Source organism: Argiope bruennichi, chromosome 10, assembly GCF_947563725.1.
Source record: "Argiope bruennichi chromosome 10, qqArgBrue1.1, whole genome shotgun sequence".
Classification (NCBI taxonomy): domain Eukaryota; kingdom Metazoa; phylum Arthropoda; class Arachnida; order Araneae; family Araneidae; genus Argiope; species Argiope bruennichi.
The window spans coordinates 59,590,233-59,612,115 of NC_079160.1; the positions used below are offsets into that span (position 1 = coordinate 59,590,233).

The 21,883-nt window shown below is 25.2% G+C and overlaps 1 protein-coding gene across 1 annotated transcript; it reads left to right on the top strand.

The window, feature by feature from the left end:
- The first annotated feature begins 29 nt into the window (after positions 1 to 29).
- LOC129989147 (uncharacterized) lies at positions 30 to 21,588 on the top strand. Its single transcript, XM_056097484.1, has 15 exons — positions 30 to 305; positions 1,493 to 1,537; positions 3,110 to 3,259; positions 5,486 to 5,670; positions 8,207 to 8,310; positions 9,928 to 10,295; positions 10,927 to 11,431; positions 12,299 to 12,360; positions 15,208 to 15,263; positions 16,258 to 16,329; positions 17,624 to 17,720; positions 17,849 to 17,891; positions 19,897 to 20,054; positions 20,576 to 20,644; positions 21,304 to 21,588. Exons 1-15 carry the CDS (start codon positions 195 to 197, stop codon positions 21,412 to 21,414), a joined length of 2,136 nt encoding a protein of 711 aa, XP_055953459.1. The 5' UTR covers positions 30 to 194; the 3' UTR covers positions 21,415 to 21,588.
- The last annotated feature ends 295 nt before the right edge of the window (positions 21,589 to 21,883 follow it).

Consider the following 21,883-nt stretch of genomic DNA (forward strand, 5'->3'; position numbering starts at 1 on the left):
GTTTATTTACTTTCACTGTTAGTATTCGTTTGACAAGCACAAGAGGTGGTTGGTTGTTCAACTGGTTAGTGGTTATCATGTGTGAAATTTAATCATTCTTTTGTCAAAGCTTGACAATCAGACTTTGCACTCCGCATTTTTACAACTTGTGTAAAAGCTTTGTTGAAGTATTAGTCACTGGATATGGAATTACGATGGAGTTTTTTGGCTGGGATATTTTCGTACTTTTAATTTCCTTGATTTCAGCCACAATAGTTGGAATTTATATTTTTCTTACAACTTTCCTTTGTTTCAGACTTGATTGCGTAGGTCTAACCTTTGAATATATTTTCCTTTAAATGATTTTTTCCTCTTATATTTAATAAATATTTAAAACCGAAATTCTATAAGTATAAAGTACGAGATAAAATAATGTAAAATTTTCATTCAAACTATTAATTTTATTAATAATAAAATAATTGTATTAATTTTTAATAAATATCCATAGATTTTATATTGATTACTATAATACCAAAATTTTCACCAGAAGTCTTTAAAATGAAATATATTTAAACAATGGATTAAAGCATACTGAACATGGAGATAACCTTTGGCTCGAATTTATGCTTTAGTAAAAATTTATTATTTATTATGCTGTTGAATTTTGAATGATCTTTGTAAGTCTATCCTTCAAAATTTTAAATTTTGTCTATATTAAATTTTACATTCTGTGGTATTTCCTTTAAAATTGAAGTAATTTTTTTATATCATTGATAATTTGCAAATAGCTAGTTACAAGCAATGCTTTCAGAATATTATTAAAATATTAAATAAGAGTGCAAGGTTTTGTAATTTTTTTTATATACAGATTTTGTATACAGATTATAAAAAAAATCTTTAAATAGCTACTCTTTTATAAAATATAATTAAATCAATAATATATTGTGATACAATAATTTTATAACTTTTACAGAATATAAAAAATGGTTATTAACACTTGATAGTTATTTTTTCTTGTGCTTTTTTTTTCTCACCCATTTCTTTTTTTTTTAAATTTTAGTGAAATATTCATATTATTTTTTAAAATATAGTATACAACTATAACTTTTTTCATTTTGTCTATTACTATTAAAGTAATTTTCTAAAATAACATAATTCAAAGCAAAATTATATATTTTCAAAAGTTTGTTCCAAGTTGAATTTTTATTGTTAAATTTTAAAACTAGAATTATATTACAATTATTTTACAATTTGGAAACTGAAATTATGTTATTAGATACATTCATATTTTAATTAATATTTTATAAGTTATTTATTTTATAGATTACCTTCTATGGTGTGTGTTTTTCTTTTTCAATTGATATTTGTAGTAATACTCTTTAATGTATTGGTTGCCATGTTTATATACCAAAATATCATGATCACGTCTTTTTTTTATTGAGTACATGAAAAAAAAATGAGATCAAATGTATGATTTTAATATACATTTTTCATCTATTTAATTACATTTCAGATTGAAGCTGTTGCTGTTCATGATATCATTAAAGTTTTAAAAAGGGTATGTTCTTTTATATATGTTTGTTTGTGTGAGCAGGTGGATGTGGGTATTTTAAATTCTTTGCTTTCAAATTGCAAGTCAATTCAAGTTTTAAGGAACGTTATATTCTGTTAAATCAGTGTTTTCATATCTTGTATTTCAATAAAATCTGATTTTTTAATATTTTATTTATTTTTTTAATTAAAATTTTCTGGTGTTTATTTAAAAATCTTTACTTTCTAATTAATAAATTAATTTGTGAGAAATTAAATTATTAAATCTTTTAATCATATGCAATATTATTTTAAAGGTGTGAAAGTGAGATTTAATAGCTTGTATGAATATATTTTTTTAAAATTATACAGGGGTAAGTATAACATTTTTTGTTGATGTATTTATTTCAAAAGGAGCACAAAAACATTTTACATTTGATATATTTTCCCGACATGTGCTCTCCTTCCTCATCTGCTTTTTTTTTATATATATACCAGCCTGGTAGAATTAGTAGTCATTCACAGTTACTTACTGTGGTATACTATATTCATAATGTGAAATCAGGACTGGGTTATACTGGGTAGTAGGCTATTGCTGAGGGACTTTACTAATTTAAAGATCCCTGAACCCTGACGATTCCTTTGTGGTATTTTAAAACTTATTTAATTTTATGCTTTCATTTAATTTTAAATACTGTGTAATAAACAAATTTGAATTAAAATCAAATATTGTTAAAATTTATTTGAAATATTTTAATATTTGAAATATTTTAAATTAATTACTATTCTCTTTATGCTGCTTTATAATTAAAAAAAATGTGGTACTTCATAATTTCAAAATATGTGTAAGCCTATCATGAAATATTATTTAGATTCTAATTTTAAAGAATTCTGTTTCATTTAAAATTGCTTTTAAATTTCGGCTGTGCATCTTTTATACCTAATAATATTTAAGCAATCTTACCAAATTTTTAGAAAACGATCCACAAGTAAGAATTTGTTTCAGTTTATCAAAATTTGCTACTTAAAACTAGCATCCAAAGATTCACTTAAAATTGATAGAAAGTATTTGGTAATTTATTAAATATGTTTGAAGGTCAAAGGACCTGTGAGACTTGCAGTGCCTCCGAGACCCTAGAAGGTGTAACCCAATCTTGCATGATAGCAAATGAAATAAATCAATGAACTTTTTGTTGTAATTTTTTATGCATCAAACTGAAAAAATTATCTGACGTAGATGCCTAGTCTTACATGCCTGTTGTGATGAATTTCAATTGAACTGATAGCCAAAGTATAAATAAATGCAAGCTTAGAATATTTTCTGGAGAGTTAATGAATTTTATAACCTAAAAGAACTTTTAAAAAAATATGTCAAAAATGTTCCAGGTCTCTATAAGTGAACAAAATTTTTATGGCTATTCTATCCATTTAAAAGCAACTTTTTTTTTTTCATTGTTGTAATTTAGCATGTTTCTATTCATAATTGGAAAGGAGTGTATATTTTGGTCACATTATGTGTTTTAATTCCTTTATAATTACTAACTTTTTAATATCAGACAATAGTAAATTGTTTTATGTTAGCATTTTCCTTTAAATATAGGTTTGTCCAGTTGATTTTGGAAACAAATGGAAACTACTTCCTCTCAATGCAGGCTCATCTCGCTGTTGGACCAAAAAGGCTCAGTTTCCTGGTTTCCAGAATAATGTTACATTGTATGGTACTGCCTGTGCTGCTGCTTGTTCATCTGTGGTAAGCACACTTCTGTGTACAATATTATTATATTGTTGATTCCTCATGCAACTGATTTCTATTAATCTTTTCTACTATAAAAGATAAGGAAACATTGCTTTATGTGATTGAAAAAATTAGAATGGGATAATAAACCAGCCCTAAATTTTTATGAGTAAAGAATTTTAAGTATTTTTTACATTTACTTAAAAAAAAAAAAAAATTACTTAGCTAAATATCATGTATAAAAGCACAGGATAATATACAAGAAAAAGTTACTTGATGTAACTTCTTGCCTTGTATCCCTTTTTAAGTCGAATCTGTGAAATAATCTACAAGTACATTCACTGCTGTATTAAAAAAAGATTTTTCATAATGCTTTGTTTTGAAAACAGTAAAGCAACATTTACTAGTTTCCTATTCTGAATAAAGTCATGTTGTTAAAATTAACATGAGTTAGATACTTCTTACTTAGCAGCTAATATACTTGATATTTTTTAAATTATTTTTTATATTCTTAAGAAATGTTATAATTAATTAGATTTAAAGTCAATATTTGCACATATAAGGTATGATTAAAAAAATATTTGAGCTGAATTTTTATTTTAATGAAAGCAGACTTGTGCGATCTTTAGTCCTTGTCATCTTCAGAATACTATATAAAGATTTTTTTTAGTTAGAATAATTTTTTTGTATTTGTGAAAATTTCTTTGATTTTTTTGATAGAAATATGTGGTGTAACTGGGAATGAATTTTGCTGGCATTATTTTTTTCTCCCTATTTAAAATGAGATTAGGACTCATATGAGTGTGTAGTCATGTTCTGTAGAACACCTTTCTGCTTCAGATTAATTTATTAATTAACTAACCTCTATTGTAAAGACATTTAAAGTTATTCCAGAGACTACAATGTAATTTGGAACATATGTTTTATCTTCTGATCACAGTTCTAAGCTGGTATGAAGAGGATATGTTTAAAATGATATTACAATACTTCATATTGCCTCATTATTCATTTTATTTTCTGTTACCAATTACACCATTATTGTTGTTGTTGTTACTTCATTTTTGTAAAAATAATTCTGTTTATTGAAATATTGCATATAAATTCTCATATTTAATTTTGATTTATTTATAATCTTTGTTTTTCCTCAGGAAATGAGTCTATAAAAACAGAAATGAGTGAATATTATAGCACCTGGTCAAAAATTATGTAAAATTTATAAATGCACATTAAAATTATTGAAAACTTATGGTTTAGTTTAGCATAAGAAAATGCTGTTTTCACATTAAGTAAAAAATTTAATCTACTAGTCATCTCTCTCTCTCTCCATTATTATTATTATTATTTTGGCATTTACTATCTGGAAAAAAAAGCTTTTTTTTTTTTTTTCTATCATCTACTTTAATTATCTGGCTTTCAAACAGCTAATTATTTGCCTCAGGCTAGTTGTTAGCCTTAGCCAAATCAATGCTTCTGAAATCTGTCACATCAGGTTTATGACTGTCTGCTTTATTTGTCCTGCAGATATAAAAATTTTATTCTGGAACCTTCAACATAATCAATCAAAATACACATATTTGTTGAAAAATCAATCCTGAATAATTCAAGATACGTTATTTCCTCCATCTTCGCAACCTCTGTTTCTTGTTGAAAAGAGTTAAAATTGCTGTCTCCTGTCTACTCCATCATCACCTTTTTTCTTCCTTTTTGGCACTTTTTTTTTTTTTTTTTTTTGCTTTCTACTATGCTTGATGTTGAATAAGTGTAAATTCTTATTAATTCCTATTTCCGTAGTGACATATGTATATATGCAAATCGCATGGTAAATTCTTTTCAAAAGTCTGTTTTTAATTACATTATAAACTTTATTGAAGTACTGCATTCCTAAATTTAATTCTTCTAGTTGCATTATAAATTATTGTAAATATATGAATATTATAGATTTTTATTACATTAATGCCTATTGTCAATCACTCTGCAATTGGAAATCATCAGGGTCTACCAATTTATACCAATACCAATAAAATACCAATTTATCTCTCAGGAGAAAATCCAAAAATAAAAATTGTATTTTACTTGTAATCTTTATTTCCTAGGGTTTCAAAAACTATATAATAAATTACTTGCATATAATTGATGTAGAGAATAAATAATGACACTTAGGAAATTTTCGTAATTTTTTTTATCACACTTTGAGTGTATTTTTGGTAGCTGTAACACTTTTTTTATTGTTATTGTACATAGTATGCCTTTTCTTTGATTGCGGACGTTACCAAATGGGGTGAATGGGAGCCTCTTCCATCAGCACAGTGCCTTCTTTTGAAGCCTTTCTGTGATAGCAAGCTCCAAAAAGATGCTTTGATGCAAGCAGATCAAGTAGTAGGCATTCAAAAGGGAGCAGATATACAATCCTACATAGCTATGTACAGGTAATTGTTATGTACTTATGTTTGATGGGAATTTACACTTTTACTTAGAAGGATGTTTTTGGTAGTAGTAAAATCTAATCATGACCTAAAAGCTAATTTCTAAACGATTAAAGATGAGCATATACTTTTTATTATATATTTATATTTAAAGCATTTTTTCCATGTAGAAAAATACTCTAAATGATGTAAAGAATTACGTATTATGTTATTTCTGCAATATATATATGTGTGTGTGTGTGTGTGATAATATCTCTAAATATAAATTAAATCCTAATTAATTTCCTAATTTTTATCTTAATTTTACCCATATGAACTTAATTCTAAAATGGTCTCTTATTTCCTGATCCAATTCCATCTTTTTTATTTAATTAATGCTACACAAATTTTGTAAAACTGCTTTAATCAGAACTTTCACATGCTCTAAGTGAAGGGATAAAAATCTGTCAAGCTATGTGAATTCTTTTTAAAAGATACCTATAATTATCTTTCCTAAATCTACATCTCTAAAGAATCCCTATCAAAATCTCACTGTAGAAACTACAGATACACAAAATTTCGCTCTCTTCTGCTCTTGTATAGCTTGTGAACAGTTACGTCCTTGATTCTTGTACATAAATTATGCTTCCTGGGATGGAATAAATTGAAAGTTTTAAAATTTCAAAATGTCCCTTGTCTTCAGCTATGAAACTGCTCAAAAGTATATGTTATATATTTCTAGTCACTTCTAATGACTAGTTAATTTGCAGGAAATATTGATTGTATTTATTTTCTGATAAAGCATTTATATGCAACTTTATGTCCATGATTTCATCAAACTCAGAGACATTAAAGTCTTGTTATTTTATTTGTTTTACTTATTTTTTTTTATTGTGTAAATGAACCTTTCTAATGGAAACCAGCCCCATGACACCATCCTGCTATTAAGAATCAAAAATGTTTGGTTCATCCATTTTAATTGTGTTGTACTGTAGCTTCACCTTTTTATTCATCTTATAAATTATTCATATATTAAACAGAATCCTTCTTTGTTAACTTTTAACAATGAAAGAAAATAACAACTAAATATTTGATGAAGACAGTATGAATTACAATGTAAAGAACAGTATGAATTCAATGTTGTTAGAAATTAAATAAAAAAATATTTTTAAAAATTGACAAAATTCAGAAAAACAATTGCATGACTGTTGGTATTTTTAAAAAAATATTTTTGAAATTTTGCAATCTTGTTAAATTTATTTTGTGCAGTTATATTTTTGGAAGTTAATGCTGAAAAAATGCCAAAATTTGTCTTAATTTTTAATTAGTTAAAATTAAAAAAAAAAATGCTCCCAGTTGTACATTTTTATATTCCAAGATATAAATATGCCAGCTGTAAATCAAACAGTCTTACTGTAGAGTACCAACACACACTCATATATTCATCTTTAGAGATACAATCCTCTAACTTTATTAGTCATATTTATTAAAATATTTTCAACATACCAACATTTTAAATAAAATCAGTTTCACATTTTTGCGACTAAAGCTGACCGAGATTTAAATATCATCATTTTAACTGATTTTAAAGCATTTCAAGAATGTATAACATTTTCTCAAGGGACCACTGATTGCCCTAAAATATTAAACTTCATATTTCAATCAGTTTTGGTTGCAAAATAATGAGGCATCATTTAAAACTCTCTTTTTTTTAATGCTGAAAACATATACTTATCCCTTATGGTTTAAGAACTATATATTAAACCACAATTATAGTGGATATCCAGTATATAAATAATATTGTTGGTATATTTCAGGTGTATTAAATTTTTAACAGTGCTAAACAAGACATAAAAAATCAAAAATTATTACTCTTGTCTCATTATTAAGGTATTAAAGCACAAGTATGTATAATATCATCATATGTTGTATAGAAAACATTGCGTATGCATAATTATAGTAATCTTATAACTGATCTATTAAAATTAAATTGTTAACTCAAGTTAATGTATTAAAATTAAATTGTTGCTGCACATTAAGCTAAATTTTTTTAAAAAGAACTTTTATAAAGTATAAGTAACTTATTTTATTAATTTTAGTTATAAAGTACTTTTATTTTCACAAATTTAATATAGCTTTAAAATAAATATTTTTTCAGTTGAGTAGAGCAATTTAGTAGGATTTATTTCAATAATAATATTCTATTAATGCTGCTCAGTTTCCTTGTGCACAGTGCAAATTTATGTTAAAATAACTATTTTTGTTTCAAAATTCATTGAAATTTAAATTTAATCTCTGCAAGAATTTGAGCAACTTATTATCAAAATACAAATTCTATGAATTAACTGACAAATCTTAATTTAAATTAATAGTAAGATTAATGAAATTCAAAAGAAAATTTTTTGACTGGATTATTTTATGTGTCTTAGAACCAGATCATTTTTTTTTTCTGATTTTTATATACTGTTTATTCATTTTTAGTATCAAGTTCTTTTTATGAAATGGTCTATAACTTTTTAAAAGTGAAACTACAAGGTGCTTGCACTTTGCATCTTTTCAGATTTATGAGTTTCACTGAAAAAACTGTGAAGTGGATTTTATTTTGGAATGCCAAAAAATTAGAATTCATGTTTTTCTTAATTCAGCCTGCTGTCAGTAAAACTGGTATGTTTGTAACATCTGTTCAATTAATCATTATTATTATTTTGTCACCATAAACTCTTTTAAAGAAACTTCAATAATTAATGTTAAATCATTTAACATCTAAACTCACTTCATTTTAATTGTTGATTATTGTGCTTTTAATTCTCTTCTGTAGATTAAGTTAAAAGGTACAGAATTAAATATCTGGCAAAGCTTTAACATATATATATATATATGGAATTTGAAACTAAATAATTACTACTAGCTACTTTAAGATTTAGAATTGGAACTTTTCTGTTGTAGTGATGGTAGTCTTCATATATATATATATACTTTCTTTTATGAAAACTTGTATTATTATTTCACTTTTATGATTATGCACTTGAAGTGTAATTGCATAGTCATAAAAATGAAATAATAAGAAATTTTCATGGAATTTATTGATTATAAAAAGTAAAATTTATATTTTCTAAAAGTAAAATTTATATTTTTAAACTAATATGCTTTCAAAGATTAGTATGAAATATTTGTTGTTATGTTCCAATTGTTTAAGGAGTACTCACTCAGGGCATTTACATTTATTTCACGCATCATACCGCACTTTCTTTCCAAAATTTAATTCGTGCTCATGTATTGATTTTCTTTCCAATTATTTTGATCTCAGAGTTCATATTTGATGCATCCTTGACTCTACCAAAATATATTTTTATACTGAACACAACAAGATTCAACATTAAAATTCCACATCTCGTGTTAATATCTTTAAAGTTAAAATCATTGATTCAGATGTTTATTTTTTAATATGATGTTGCTTATTTAAAGTACCATCTTCCTTTATATTGAATTTATAACTTCATTTCTCTCAAAATGATCTTGAAATTTTTATTTAGGACGATACGCTGCTAGTTGTGCCATTATGGATTATATTATTCTTAAATAGTCCTAAAATTCTGTTCCTTCAGTTCCAATTTGAAAATTAAAGATAGGGGAAGTTAAATTGAATTTGGGGAATAACATGAATGGATAACCCATATAAATTCTTCGCAGCATTGAATTCTGGGAGCTTTTTGTTATCCAGTCAATGATTAGGCAATTAGATACAAAGCTTCCTTTTTCCCCAATTCTCTATCATCATAGATTGTTTTGCAGTTGATTTACATAACATTCTTTATCATGCGAATAAACACATCATAGTTTAACATAGTCATAGTCTAACATCACAAAAATAGTCTGTAATCTCCTCTTAATTTTGGGTTGCTAGACTTTCTCACATTGGAACATCATAAACATATTTTTTTCTGTCATGTCATTCAGATATTAAATTACAAAATAGTCTCTTCACATAGTGAACAGTTTTGACTATTTAAAAATCTTTGTTATCGATTTCCTTAAATAATAATTTAAAAAAAAACCCTTAGATATTCATTCTCTATTCCATGTGGTAATCTATGACAATAAAAAATGTATGCATGTGAGACTGATGTTTAGAAAAACTCATATTCTGTTTTAATCTATTATGATCTGCATTTTTATATTCCTAACAATTACATAGTACCAGCATCAATTTTAGGACTTTACTGGTTTTATTTTGATTTTGTTGTATAAATTCGTTGACCTAATGATATTTTTCCATTTTAGTTGACAATCAGTGTGTTATAACTCATATTTTTGGTACAAAACCATCATCTTATCATCTGGCTACAACAATTGCTCAAAGAATGAGAAACATTAAAGATTTTCTACATTTGTCTCAAATTCACATTGTATCTTCAAAGTATACATCAGCAATTCCTGCCATTTCTACACGTTCTGTTAGTGGCAAACTTGGCCTGGAGTCCCAACCTTACAAAGTACCTGCAAAGACCACTGCTGAAGAGTTGCAATATGTTTTTATGCTAGTCCCAGTTATATATAATCTAAAAGGTATCTACAGCAGATTAAAAGGCTTTAAATTAATTGTTAAGGAAATAGATGATGAATTAGTTTCAAAGAAGGAAAAGAAAAAGGTATAAAGTCATTCAGTTATCCTAAATTATTTATGTGAAAAGTAGATAAATTTTGAGATCTATTGAAGATTATTTATTATTAATTAATTAATATTGGATATAATTATTAATATATTATTTGTTATTAATTAATATCAGAACTCAAAAAATTGTATAATCATGTCTAACAAAAAATAGAAATGAAGTATATCTTGAATTATATGGCTGCAGAAGTTTGTGAATTACTAAGAATCCAAAATAAATTATACTTTCTGGTAGTGTAGCTTCATATTGGAGAAGAAACATTTTTTATTTAATTTAACAATTTGAATAAAAATACAAACAAGAAGGGCCTATTTCCTGTTCATAATTTTATGACAGAAAAATATTAGTTCAAAGTGATTATTTCTATACGAATTCATTTCTTTTCAGTTTCAAATTTTAAAAATTTATTGCTTTTGTTTCATCATATATATTCTAAGTGTTCAGTTGATAGATAAAATTTCTTTGCTTCATGACTTTTTTCTAATAATTAAATATCAAAAATATTTGATAAATGAACTTTATATGCTTTCAACTTTATAAACCACTTTATACTTCTAAAAATAGTATGCATTAATTTATTTTAATATTTTTTACGTTTCTTATTAAGGGTCCTGTTGTCGCAGCCCACCCAGTACCAGCAGTTGAAGCAGAAGCACCCACAGAAACATTGAAACGGTCTGTTTCTGATGCTTGCATTAAATCCAAGAAGCATGCAGATTTTAGCAGTAGTTTGAATCTGAATAAACTTTCATTTAAAGAAAAAAGTAGTATCATTGCCAAAGCAGCTGATCCACGAATAAACTCCGTCATAGTTGAAGAAAAGTTTAAAATTGATTTGAATTCTAATGAAGAAACTGAAATTACAAATGCATCAACTGATAACAAAAAGGTCCGCAGTTATTCTGAACCAGCTAGCTCAAATATTGAGAAGAGCAAAACTTCGTCTGACACTGATACTCATACAGATGAAGATGTGTATGTAAACTTACATATAATACATGAGAGTGTTTCTCAAGAAAATGTTTCTTCTATGGAAAGTTGCAGTAGAAGTGATTATTTCTGCTCTTCTACATCAGACTTCGAATTGGTTGATTCTAAACAGCAGTTTTTAGGTATGTATTCTTTTTATATCAGTTTATTATTTCGTCTTAAATATAAGCTAATAAAAGAAATCAGAAATCAATTTGCATTTGTATATTGAATATTAAATTTTCTATAAATCATAATTGTAATAACTATTTTTACAAATTTATTTCAAAAATAATTTGTTCATTCATTTCATTTGTTTATTTAGATGTTAATTTTTTAAAAGTATAAAAATATAGTCAAACCTCAATTTTTTAAGTTGATTCGAGTTATATTCACCTCATATAATTGAAAATTTTAATAGAGACTAAATTTTATATCATTACTTCTTATCTTTCAACTAGATTTTCGAAAATTACTTATTTGAGATTTTACCCACCATTATCATCTAGTACTCATTTTACTCATTCAAAAATCAATCAGCAATTAGAGGATTTGTAAATGACATTGAAGATACCTTAGATTGAAAATGGTGGTCATGTTAGCTAAACCTGTAATAAAACTCTTATTGCTATGTCTTTTTTTTTTTTTTTCAGTCAGTAAACGAGAATTCTTATAAAATTGTAATATTAGGGAGTATTGAGGCAATTATGTATTACATTTAAAATTACTGAATTACTTTGTTGTGAAAATTGCAATTTTACTTCAAAGGATAAAAATGGTATTAAATATAGTTTATATTGATTTGCAGAATCTAATATTAAAGATATCAGACATTATTAGTTGACCATATTTATTTTACCAATATATTTATTTTACCATTCCAAAATTAATATCAGAAATTATTTTTAATTAATGCAAATTAGTTAAGAACAAAGGAATTTTAATAAATGAAAATAAAATTAATAATACTGAAATGCACTTTTATTTATTATTAATACTTTTTTATACAGATTGCAGACTTGCAGATTTTTTAACTCAAGGCAATTATGCAGCATCAGAATTACAATTTGAGGTTAGATCCTTTTATTTATATATATATATATATATATATATATATATATATATATATATATATATATTTGCCTATTATGGTATCAAGATGTATGAAAATTGTAGTGAATTTCTAAATAAAAAATTAATTATATTTTTTTTCAGTACATTTTTATACCTTTTAAAAAGTTTTGAATTACACTTTTATATACATTTTTTTTCAATTAAGAGTATAAAGCAGTCTTTTATAAATTATCTCTTTAAATGTAATCATGAAGTAGCAAATCAGCCCCATAGAAATACTTTTAAATAAGGTATTTTCATAAAGCAGCAAAAAAATTATTCTAATGCTGCATTTTTCTGATAAGAAATTATTACTTTTTGAATTCCAAATTCTTCAAATATATTTTCTTTAATAACAGTGTGTTTCATAAGTTCTTATAAAAGCTTCTCCTCTTGGAGTCTTCTATTAAATTTAAGTTAAACTTACTATTAAAATAAAAAGAATGACTGCATAATTGACGTTAAATACAAATTGCTCTTTTTTTCTATCTATATCAATCTATCTATATCTTTATAAATATTGCAATATTATATCATAAAAATGTTTCTTAAAGATTTTTGAATTGTTTAGAAAGATTTATACAAAAATTTGCTTAATTTCTTCAGGATATACTTGATATGTTTAAACTTTAAAACATTGAAGAAAAATGAGCTTAAATGAGAAATTCGGATAGTTATTTGTGTAAAAATTTTGATATATTAAAAAAAATATATAATGAATATGCCAAATGAATCATCAGCCAAATAAGTTTGTTAAGAACTTCTGACCCTGATGTTCTCGAGGGCCCTCTGGACTAATCACATATAATATATATTTCGATATGTCAATCAGTATATTCAAAAATATAATTTCTAATTCTTTTATATGTTTTAACTATATTTTTGTATTTAATTGCATTTATAAAGATTGCATTATCCTATTTTCATAAACAGTTTAATTAATCTGTTTGAATAATCAAGATGTACTAATTGGATATTACATCATGTTAGTTAAAAAATGTTTTAAATATAGTTATTTAGATTTAAATTCAATTTTTTCTCCCCTGACTCAGTGTTTTGTTAGAGAGGGGTTTGAAAATGAGGATTGTAGTTTAGAAAAAGGGAGGAGTGGACATCATTTTATATAGATAGTCTCTGATCATAATCAGCAATATACTGGATGCCCAGGTTAAAAGTATTCAAAAATGAAATTTATACTCAGAGACTATTTGCACATGGTTTATTATAAAAGCATTGCACATTCAATATAAAACTATATATAAACTGCTATTTAAATATTTTATCAAAACTATACATGTCTAATATCAGCAATTGCTTTGCTTTTTTTTTTTTTTTTTAGTAATCATATACTGACTGTCAATTATTATTAGATATCATTCTCTGGCATCCTAACTCACCATATATGCTTTTTTGGCACATATGCCTAAATGCCACATTGGATTTTTTTTTTTACTTGGGAATGTGAACCTGTGAATTATGAATATGTATCTGCAAAAGTTTGCAGTTTGAATTTTTTGAAGCTGAATAAGTCTACCGCATAGTTTAGAACATCAGGAACACTACTGAAGACTTGTTTGGACATATATAAAACTCCTAATTTATCTCGCATCTCATTAATTTAATAAAAAGTATAAGGGATTGTCTTTTTTAATGCAATTGAAATTTACAATAAATCTTGTGTTGTTTTAGTATTAGCTGTTACTTTTAGTTACCTATATTTGTATATTAACTGCAAATTAATTAATTACAATGAAATATGTTTATTAAAACCAGCATTTAATTGCAAAAAAAAAAAATACCAAAGGTGCCATGTTAGCCTATTGACTATATTTGTCAATAACATGCAATTAAATTTAAAATGTGTTAGTGGCACATTTTTAAACAAAAAATATCAACTACATGAGGTTAATACATAAGTACCTGTTACTTTTGCTGCACACTATGAATTTTTATACTAATTTTTATCCCTAGAATGAACTATTGACTTAATTGCAATAGAATTTATTTTAATATGATAATATTTATAGATACTTTTTTTAAATTACTTGATCAAAAATCAATCAACAAGCTCTACAGGGTAGATCGTTGAGCATAGAGCTACCATATTTGGCAGATAGATATTTCTTGAGTTGTATATATTCACTAAAAAAGAATTTTTCAAAATTTTTCTTGGATTTTTAATTAAAAATTTATCAAATGTTTAAAAAAATTTCACAATTGTTTCAAAACATATTATTAACCCCAAATTCATTTTTATGTCACTTCAAAATTAAAAGATTACCTTTCCATTAACAATTTTTCTGAAATTTTTTTTAAAAATTTAAAGTATGTTTTAGAACATTTTTTAACAGCTTATTTTCTTTTAATTCCTGCATATGTACACATGCACAATGTAACAATATTGATTACAAATTCTGTGTACACATTATCATAACTATATAATGAATAGTAAATTGTTATAAATAATATGGATAAATCAAGTCAAAAATATTATTATGCCATGATATTTCAGTTAAGAAGTTCAAGTCTCTCTCTCTTAGAAATTTGTGTTTAGTTTTAATTATGCATGTTTTACTCTTTTAAATGGCTTTTTATTATTATTTTTATGAAAAAGATATAAAGATGGAACTTTTATTCTTTCCCACACTTTTAATTTTTGCACGGATTTGCTGAGGGAAACAATAAAATACATCATTTAATATTGATATCTGTTGAATTGTTAATTATTGTGCTTCTAATATTTAATGTAAAATAGTGATATTCATTCTCTCCATGTATGAATGAAAGAAAATATATTTTATTTCAGATGATGCAGGCATCACATTTTGATAAATCCACTCCTGAGCAGCGTGGTTGTTGGGGGTAAATTATCACTTTTTGTACATGTTTTAATACTTTGAATTATAGTTCCCGATGAAGTGTTTTAATTACATAAAAATTTTTGCATACTTTGAACTTGAAAGTATCTAAAATTTATATTTAAAATTGTTTTTGATTAGCTCAAGTGCTACCACATGGAGAAAGCATAGCATATCTATAATTATCTGAATAAACTGATTTGTAATTGCCTCTTTATTCAAAATTTGTTGAATATTGTCTAAATTTTAAATCATTACTTTCTTTCTTTCAACAAAATTTTCAAAAATTCTTTATTTTAAATTATAAAAATAAGTCTACAGCATTACTCTCTGACCGTTGGCATAAGCAATTTTTTCTTGGAACTTGAGAACAAAAGAAATAAACATGGCAGATTAGAAAGGCCATTTGTAAATCTATTCCTTAATAAGAAACATTAATAATTGAAAAAGGGATTGGGGAAATATATTGATTTTTTTTGTTTCCTTTGCATTTTTGCAATGAATTTTTAAGAAAAAGAATACTTTCCCTTGCTAGATAATAAGAAAGGCTCAATTATAGTGCCATTTTTATTATAAAATTAATTAGTATTTAATCACATCGCTATGAAGTGCTTAAAGATGGAAACTATGTATTTATTTCATTTGTTTATTTTCTCTCAAAATAACATATGAAAGACTAACCATAATGACCTTGTACAAGCCCTTGTATCATGTAAACCATTTCCAATTCCAACTTCAGCACCCTTTACGGAATTACTTGATTTTATTAAAAAATGGAAAACAGTATTTGAATTTCTGGTATCAACTTGACTGAAAAGGCTTATATGATCGAAGTTCTACTGATAGAAACTATATGCAGTGAAATATACAGTCTTTAAAACAACCACCATTTTGAGAATTATTTTCATGATCTGATTCTGGAATTTTGAAATATTTGCACTTTTTTATAGACGATATTTTTTTTGTGTAAATTTGGGCAATTTATTTACATTTTGCAGTTATCACTCAACATACAAAGGCATCACTGTGCTTTCAAAAACAACTGCTGGTCAGTTCATGAAAGTTGAAAGGTAAGGTTCCTAACTTACTAAACATGCAGTGAATAGTTATTTGTATTAAATAGTTATTTTACAAAATTTAATAATTTACTTTGATATTAGATTTGTTGTAATAATATTTCCTTGCAAGCATTTTTTTTTTAGTGTGAAAGAGAAAGTTTGTACTGTTTCCAATAAAATCAACTGATTTAGCAAATTTTAATTATTTTACAACAAAAAATTATTTTATTGTAAGCAGAGAAATTTTTGAAAAGTACATTTTGAGATTTTTATATTTGTTTACAAATAATTTAAATATTTAAATTTTATGCTTTTTTTTTTTTTTTACTTATTCATTTTTATGTCATTAGGAAAGATGCTGACATATACTATTGACATTGCCTTGATGAAAATATATCAATATCATTGTATTTTCAATCTGAAAATAAAGTTTTTTTGTTTTGTTTTTTTCAAAAATTTTGAAAAACCCTTTTTTAATGAATGCCTACGTGTAAAATTTGGTATTCATAGGTTCTAAGGTATTCATAGGTTCTCTTTCATGCAGAACATGTTTAAGGCTTTTTTTCACCATGCTTATATCACATCTCATATATCACTTAGCATGCCAACATATAAACATTATTATATGTAAACAAATCTCTTAAAAAAGTGGGTTTAAAAAAATCTCTTTCTTAAATCATTAATCCTTTAATCATTGTGCTTCTGCTTCATATGAGCATCAAATTATTTCTCCTCAAAACTATAGGCTGAGATTAAATCATTTGTAGGTGCTATAATTCAGTCAAAATTTATATATAAACCACAAAGACTTCAAATATTTTATGGATTCTTAAATGAATCAGTAAGAACAGCACATTTCTGAAACACAAAGGACAATCTAATCAGATTATGATAAAAGCCTGATGATTAAATATTATAATACATCAACTGTTTAAAATTTTCTATCACTTTCTGTATTATCAGTATTCAATACTTGTAAACCTAAAAGTTGACATTGCAATTAATTATTATTTTGAATTTTTGTTCTAATAAGTGAATGTCAAGTGTCATATGTATACATTTTAAATTTTAAAAAGTCTTAAAGGTCTTGTCTATTTATTTTGGATTGTTCTGAATTTATTTTATTTCTGATTGATACATTCTAGTGGATATTTTATGATTTTTAACTTTTTAAAATTTCATATAATTTTCTTGTGTTAGAATATACATCTATGGTTATCATAAATATCTCATTTTTCATTAAAAATTTATCTATAACTATTTGATCTATGATTATTTTAATGGTTTTTTTAAATATAATTTATAGTTATTTATGCCAAGTTGAATTCCCCTATAATGCCGAAGATATTTGGAAATGTGTGAAAAATCCTAGATTTCGTTTTATTTATGATGAAACTGTGAAGGTAAAGTTGTATTTATTTCGTTTATAATTTTAATTTAATTTTATCTTTATTTTAACTTGTTATTTGTTATTTCACTTTAAAATATTTGTGTTGTTAGTGTTTTATGACATATTTGTTCTGTCATCTAGACTGTGAAAATTGTTGAAAGAATTTCAGAGTCTCAAAAGCTGAGTAAGTTTTATTATTTTCTTTTCAAATTTTTATTAAATGACTCTTATATTTTTATTTTAAAAAATGTTATTCTATATATAACTAGTTCGTTTTAATAAATATTATGTGTTTTTTGATGATCTTAAATCTGTTTCCAGATCATCACAAAGTTACCGATTGTCTAACTTTACTGTATAATTATACAAATGAACCCTAACATTCTGTTATCTGTTATTTTTCCATTTTAAGCTATGGAGCTTTAATATTTATTTATTTGAGAAGTGATTTTTTTTCTCACCATTAAAAGTGAAGGAGCTGAAAAGATGTTACCACTTTTTTCTTTTCTTGCTTCTCATAGACAGCCATTGGTTGCTTAGCAACTAATTAAATAAGTGATGCACTAAAATCCCTGACATATCTGTTTGTCAGTATTTAGCCATTTGAGTGATTAGTCTTCTTGAAATCAGATGACGAAGTCATTCTTTTGAGCTTGGTAATAAGGATGGTCACTGTCAGTGGAGATGACTTCAAGTATACAGGTTCCAACTAGTGCTAATATTGTACTGAGCCTAAGAATTTCCAGAATCAATGGCTGCCATGAATTGTTGGGCTCCATGATGAGCAGTGTCATTCCTAACTATGTCACTTGGGTAAATGAAAAACATGCTCTGTTCAGTGAGCAACAAATAGTTTATAATTTCTCAACAGTACTTATAAAGTCTCTGACTTTTCACATCCAGAAATAATTTACTACATAGTTGTGACACTATTCAAGTTCCACAGCTTTCAACTTTATTGTAATAGCATCACTTCTAATAGCTGATCCTTAGTTAATTTTGCCTATTTGTATTGCTATTTTGCCTATTGTAGTTTTTATAAATAACTACACAAATTCAGTTTCAAACTACTTTTGGTGTTTGTGATGCAATTTCAACTAATATGGCAATCCTTCATTCGCTGCATCTCTCCAATTTTAAAACTGTGGGAGGAAAACAGTAAAATAATTCGAATTCTGAAACAAAGAACAGAAATTAAAAACATCCAGCCATACTTTCCAAATTTTGAATTACTTCTCCCTAACAAATATCAAATTCTGCTTCAATAAAAATTGCTGAATCTCATCTTTCTACAGAGATAGTAAAAATTGCCTTATTGCATGAAAATTCTGTTGAACTATCTTCTATAAGCTTTAACCTTGAATCAGTAGTAAATGGCCATCTCTTAATTAAAAGTATTGCTAAAGAAACTGAATTACCTAAAATTGAAGAAACACTGTATTACAATCCTCACAAATGCTATTGTTAAACAGCAACTACAATTCTCTACCACTTCTATCTGCCCTGATAGAGCACCCATAAACAACGCTTGGAAATAAGCTCATTTAGAGAAGGGAATTTTAAAACTTTTTATCCAATTATTTTATGTGATCATGTCCATCATAAGTACTTAACTTAAAAGAATTTCAATATTAGTTATGGAAACTCAATTTTTATTTTTGTCATCATAATGATTAAAATATTATTTTAATCTTATTATTGTTTTAATTTGCCTGTGGTATTCTAAAGTTTGAATTTTATATTATTGTGAATTTTTAATCTTTAATTTATAATTTTTTTAATGTATTCCAACTTCACCATTTGATTGATGAAGCTAAGCCAAATCTTGCTCTTGCACCTTTAAACTCCAAACAACCATGCATATTTGAAATGTTTTTCATTGCACTGAATACGATTTTATAAGTATATATTACATCATGATATAAATTCTTATACCAGAAAAATCATATTGAAACTTATACCAGACTTAATAATTTTTAAGCTTTGCGTCAGAAATCTTTTAATTTTTTGCGATATTCTTTTCATTTCCAACCTCCAAAAATTCATAAGATTTAAGAATTAATAAGATTTATAAAATGGTTGAATTAATTTTGATAATAATGGAAAATATTCAACTATTTCGTTAACTAGAATCTGGCATGTAAGTTTAGGATTTATCAAAATATCTAACATTTAAATTTTATTTACAGTTCATATTTATCATGAAGCTAATGCTTTTATAAAAAAGGAAGGCACAGATTTCTGTCTACTGCAAACAGAACGTAAAGAAGCAAATCTTTTTTATTCTTCATTTCATTCTATAGAATATGAAAAATGCCCATTCATGGATGGTGTACTTAGAGGGACCGTAAGTATATAATTTATTTTATACACTTATTTTATTTTAAATTTTATTGCAGGCTTTCTTTCATTAAAATATAAAACTCAAATATGAAAATTGTTTCTTTAAAATACTCAAATTGCCACTACTATTATTTTTGTGGAATTCTTCATTATAGTGTTTTTGTCCCCTCTTCTCTCAATTAAATGTTTACTAACTTAAAATGAAAAAAATTTTCCACTTTTAATGTATGAAAAATTTGTCAGTTATTTGTAATTTAAAATATTTCTTTGAAATATAAACTAATTTTAAAGCAAATTTATAATTTTTTGTATGTTTTATTCATATATTATTGAATTTTTTAATATTCAGTTTTTTAGTATCTAGTTTTCCCACTTTTAACATATGAAAATTTCTTCATTTATTTGTAATTTAAAAATATTTGTTTGAAATATAGGCTAATTTTGAAGCAAATGTATAATTTTGAGATATTTTATTCATATATTATTTAATTTTTTAGTATTCAATATTCATTATATGCTTTATAGCTTAAACCAAGTGGATGGGTTGTAGAAAATTTGGGATCTCATCAGTGTAAAGTTACTCATTTGATGCAGGTAGTAAAAATTTTTATCTATATTTTGATAGCTTTATATTGATTATTCTTATTTTTTAATTGTGTTCTGTACAATGATATTGAAAACTTTTAATTAAATAAGAAAAAACAGAAATAAATAAATTAAAAAGAAATTAAACAATCTACCATTCAAGAAACAATTTGTAACTTTTTATATTTTCATTCCTTCCAGAAAATTCTTGTGAAAGAAAATGAAAATTTAAATTTGTTTCCAAAATATTCAATTACTCATATGCTTTCTAGTAGAAGATAAAATTTATAATCTATTTATATAGTAATTGAATGTATGCAATTATTAACCAATTTAGAGCAGACTTATTCTAATAATGCTTATGAATTGAATAATGCACATCCATTTTACTGTACCTGGATACTATTTTTACTATTAGATTTTATGACTGTAGTTATTGTCTTTCAAAACTTAAGAAAATGAAAAAAAAAAAAAAAAAAAAGGGCATCAATGGACATCTCATGTGAAGAAATAAGATTGTCTAAATAAATGTTATTTCTTGATTAATTGTATAAGGATCTTTATAATTAGAGTCTCATAAATTCAATATTTATTCAAATGTCAATTTAACTTTTTTTTTTTTTTTCAAAAATGTAAAATACTATAATTTGCCATGTTTTGCATTTCAGATAATAGTGAGCAGCTCAGACAACGTGTATATTAATCAACTAAGTTCTGTTGTTCCTTTGGCCATACATAACTTAAAAAACTACCTTGCTTCAAAACCATGCCGGAAATGAAAGTCATTTTATTTGTATTGTTATACAGTATTTGTTGAGTAGTATTATTGCTTTTGTACTTTTGTAACTATTTTTATAGCTGTCTGTTGACTTTGATTAAAATATTTTTATAAGTAGCTTGTTGAAGTGCAATTGTTATATATGTATTGAATTAATAAAAAAACTTTTTTTTTTTTGTTGTTATTGTATTCTTGGTAACAGTTTTCATATTTTTTGATATTTGAAAAAAAAATTAAAAACTTATTATTGGAAATATAAATTTTTATTTAAACTTGAACAAAAATGGAAACATGGTTCAAAATCTTTTTTTTTTTCCATATTTTTTACTATGAAATAATAGAAGATATTATACATTAATCTCGGTTTAGCTTCATTTTTCCTTTCCTCAGTTTATTAGTTCCTTTACTTTTAGAGCATTTTTATTTTTATCATTCAATAAATCAATTGATTTTTTTTTTTTTTTTTTTTT

Coding starts and splice junctions, on each gene's coding strand:
- LOC129989147 (XM_056097484.1), top strand. CDS start 195: ATGGAGTTTTTTGGCTGGGATATTTTCGTACTTTTAATTTCCTTGATT. Junction 306..1,492: donor TTTGTTTCAGACTTGATTGC/GTAGGTCTAACC, acceptor ATTACATTTCAG/ATTGAAGCTGTTGCTGTTCA. Junction 8,311..9,927: donor GCCTGCTGTCAGTAAAACTG/GTATGTTTGTAA, acceptor TTTCCATTTTAG/TTGACAATCAGTGTGTTATA.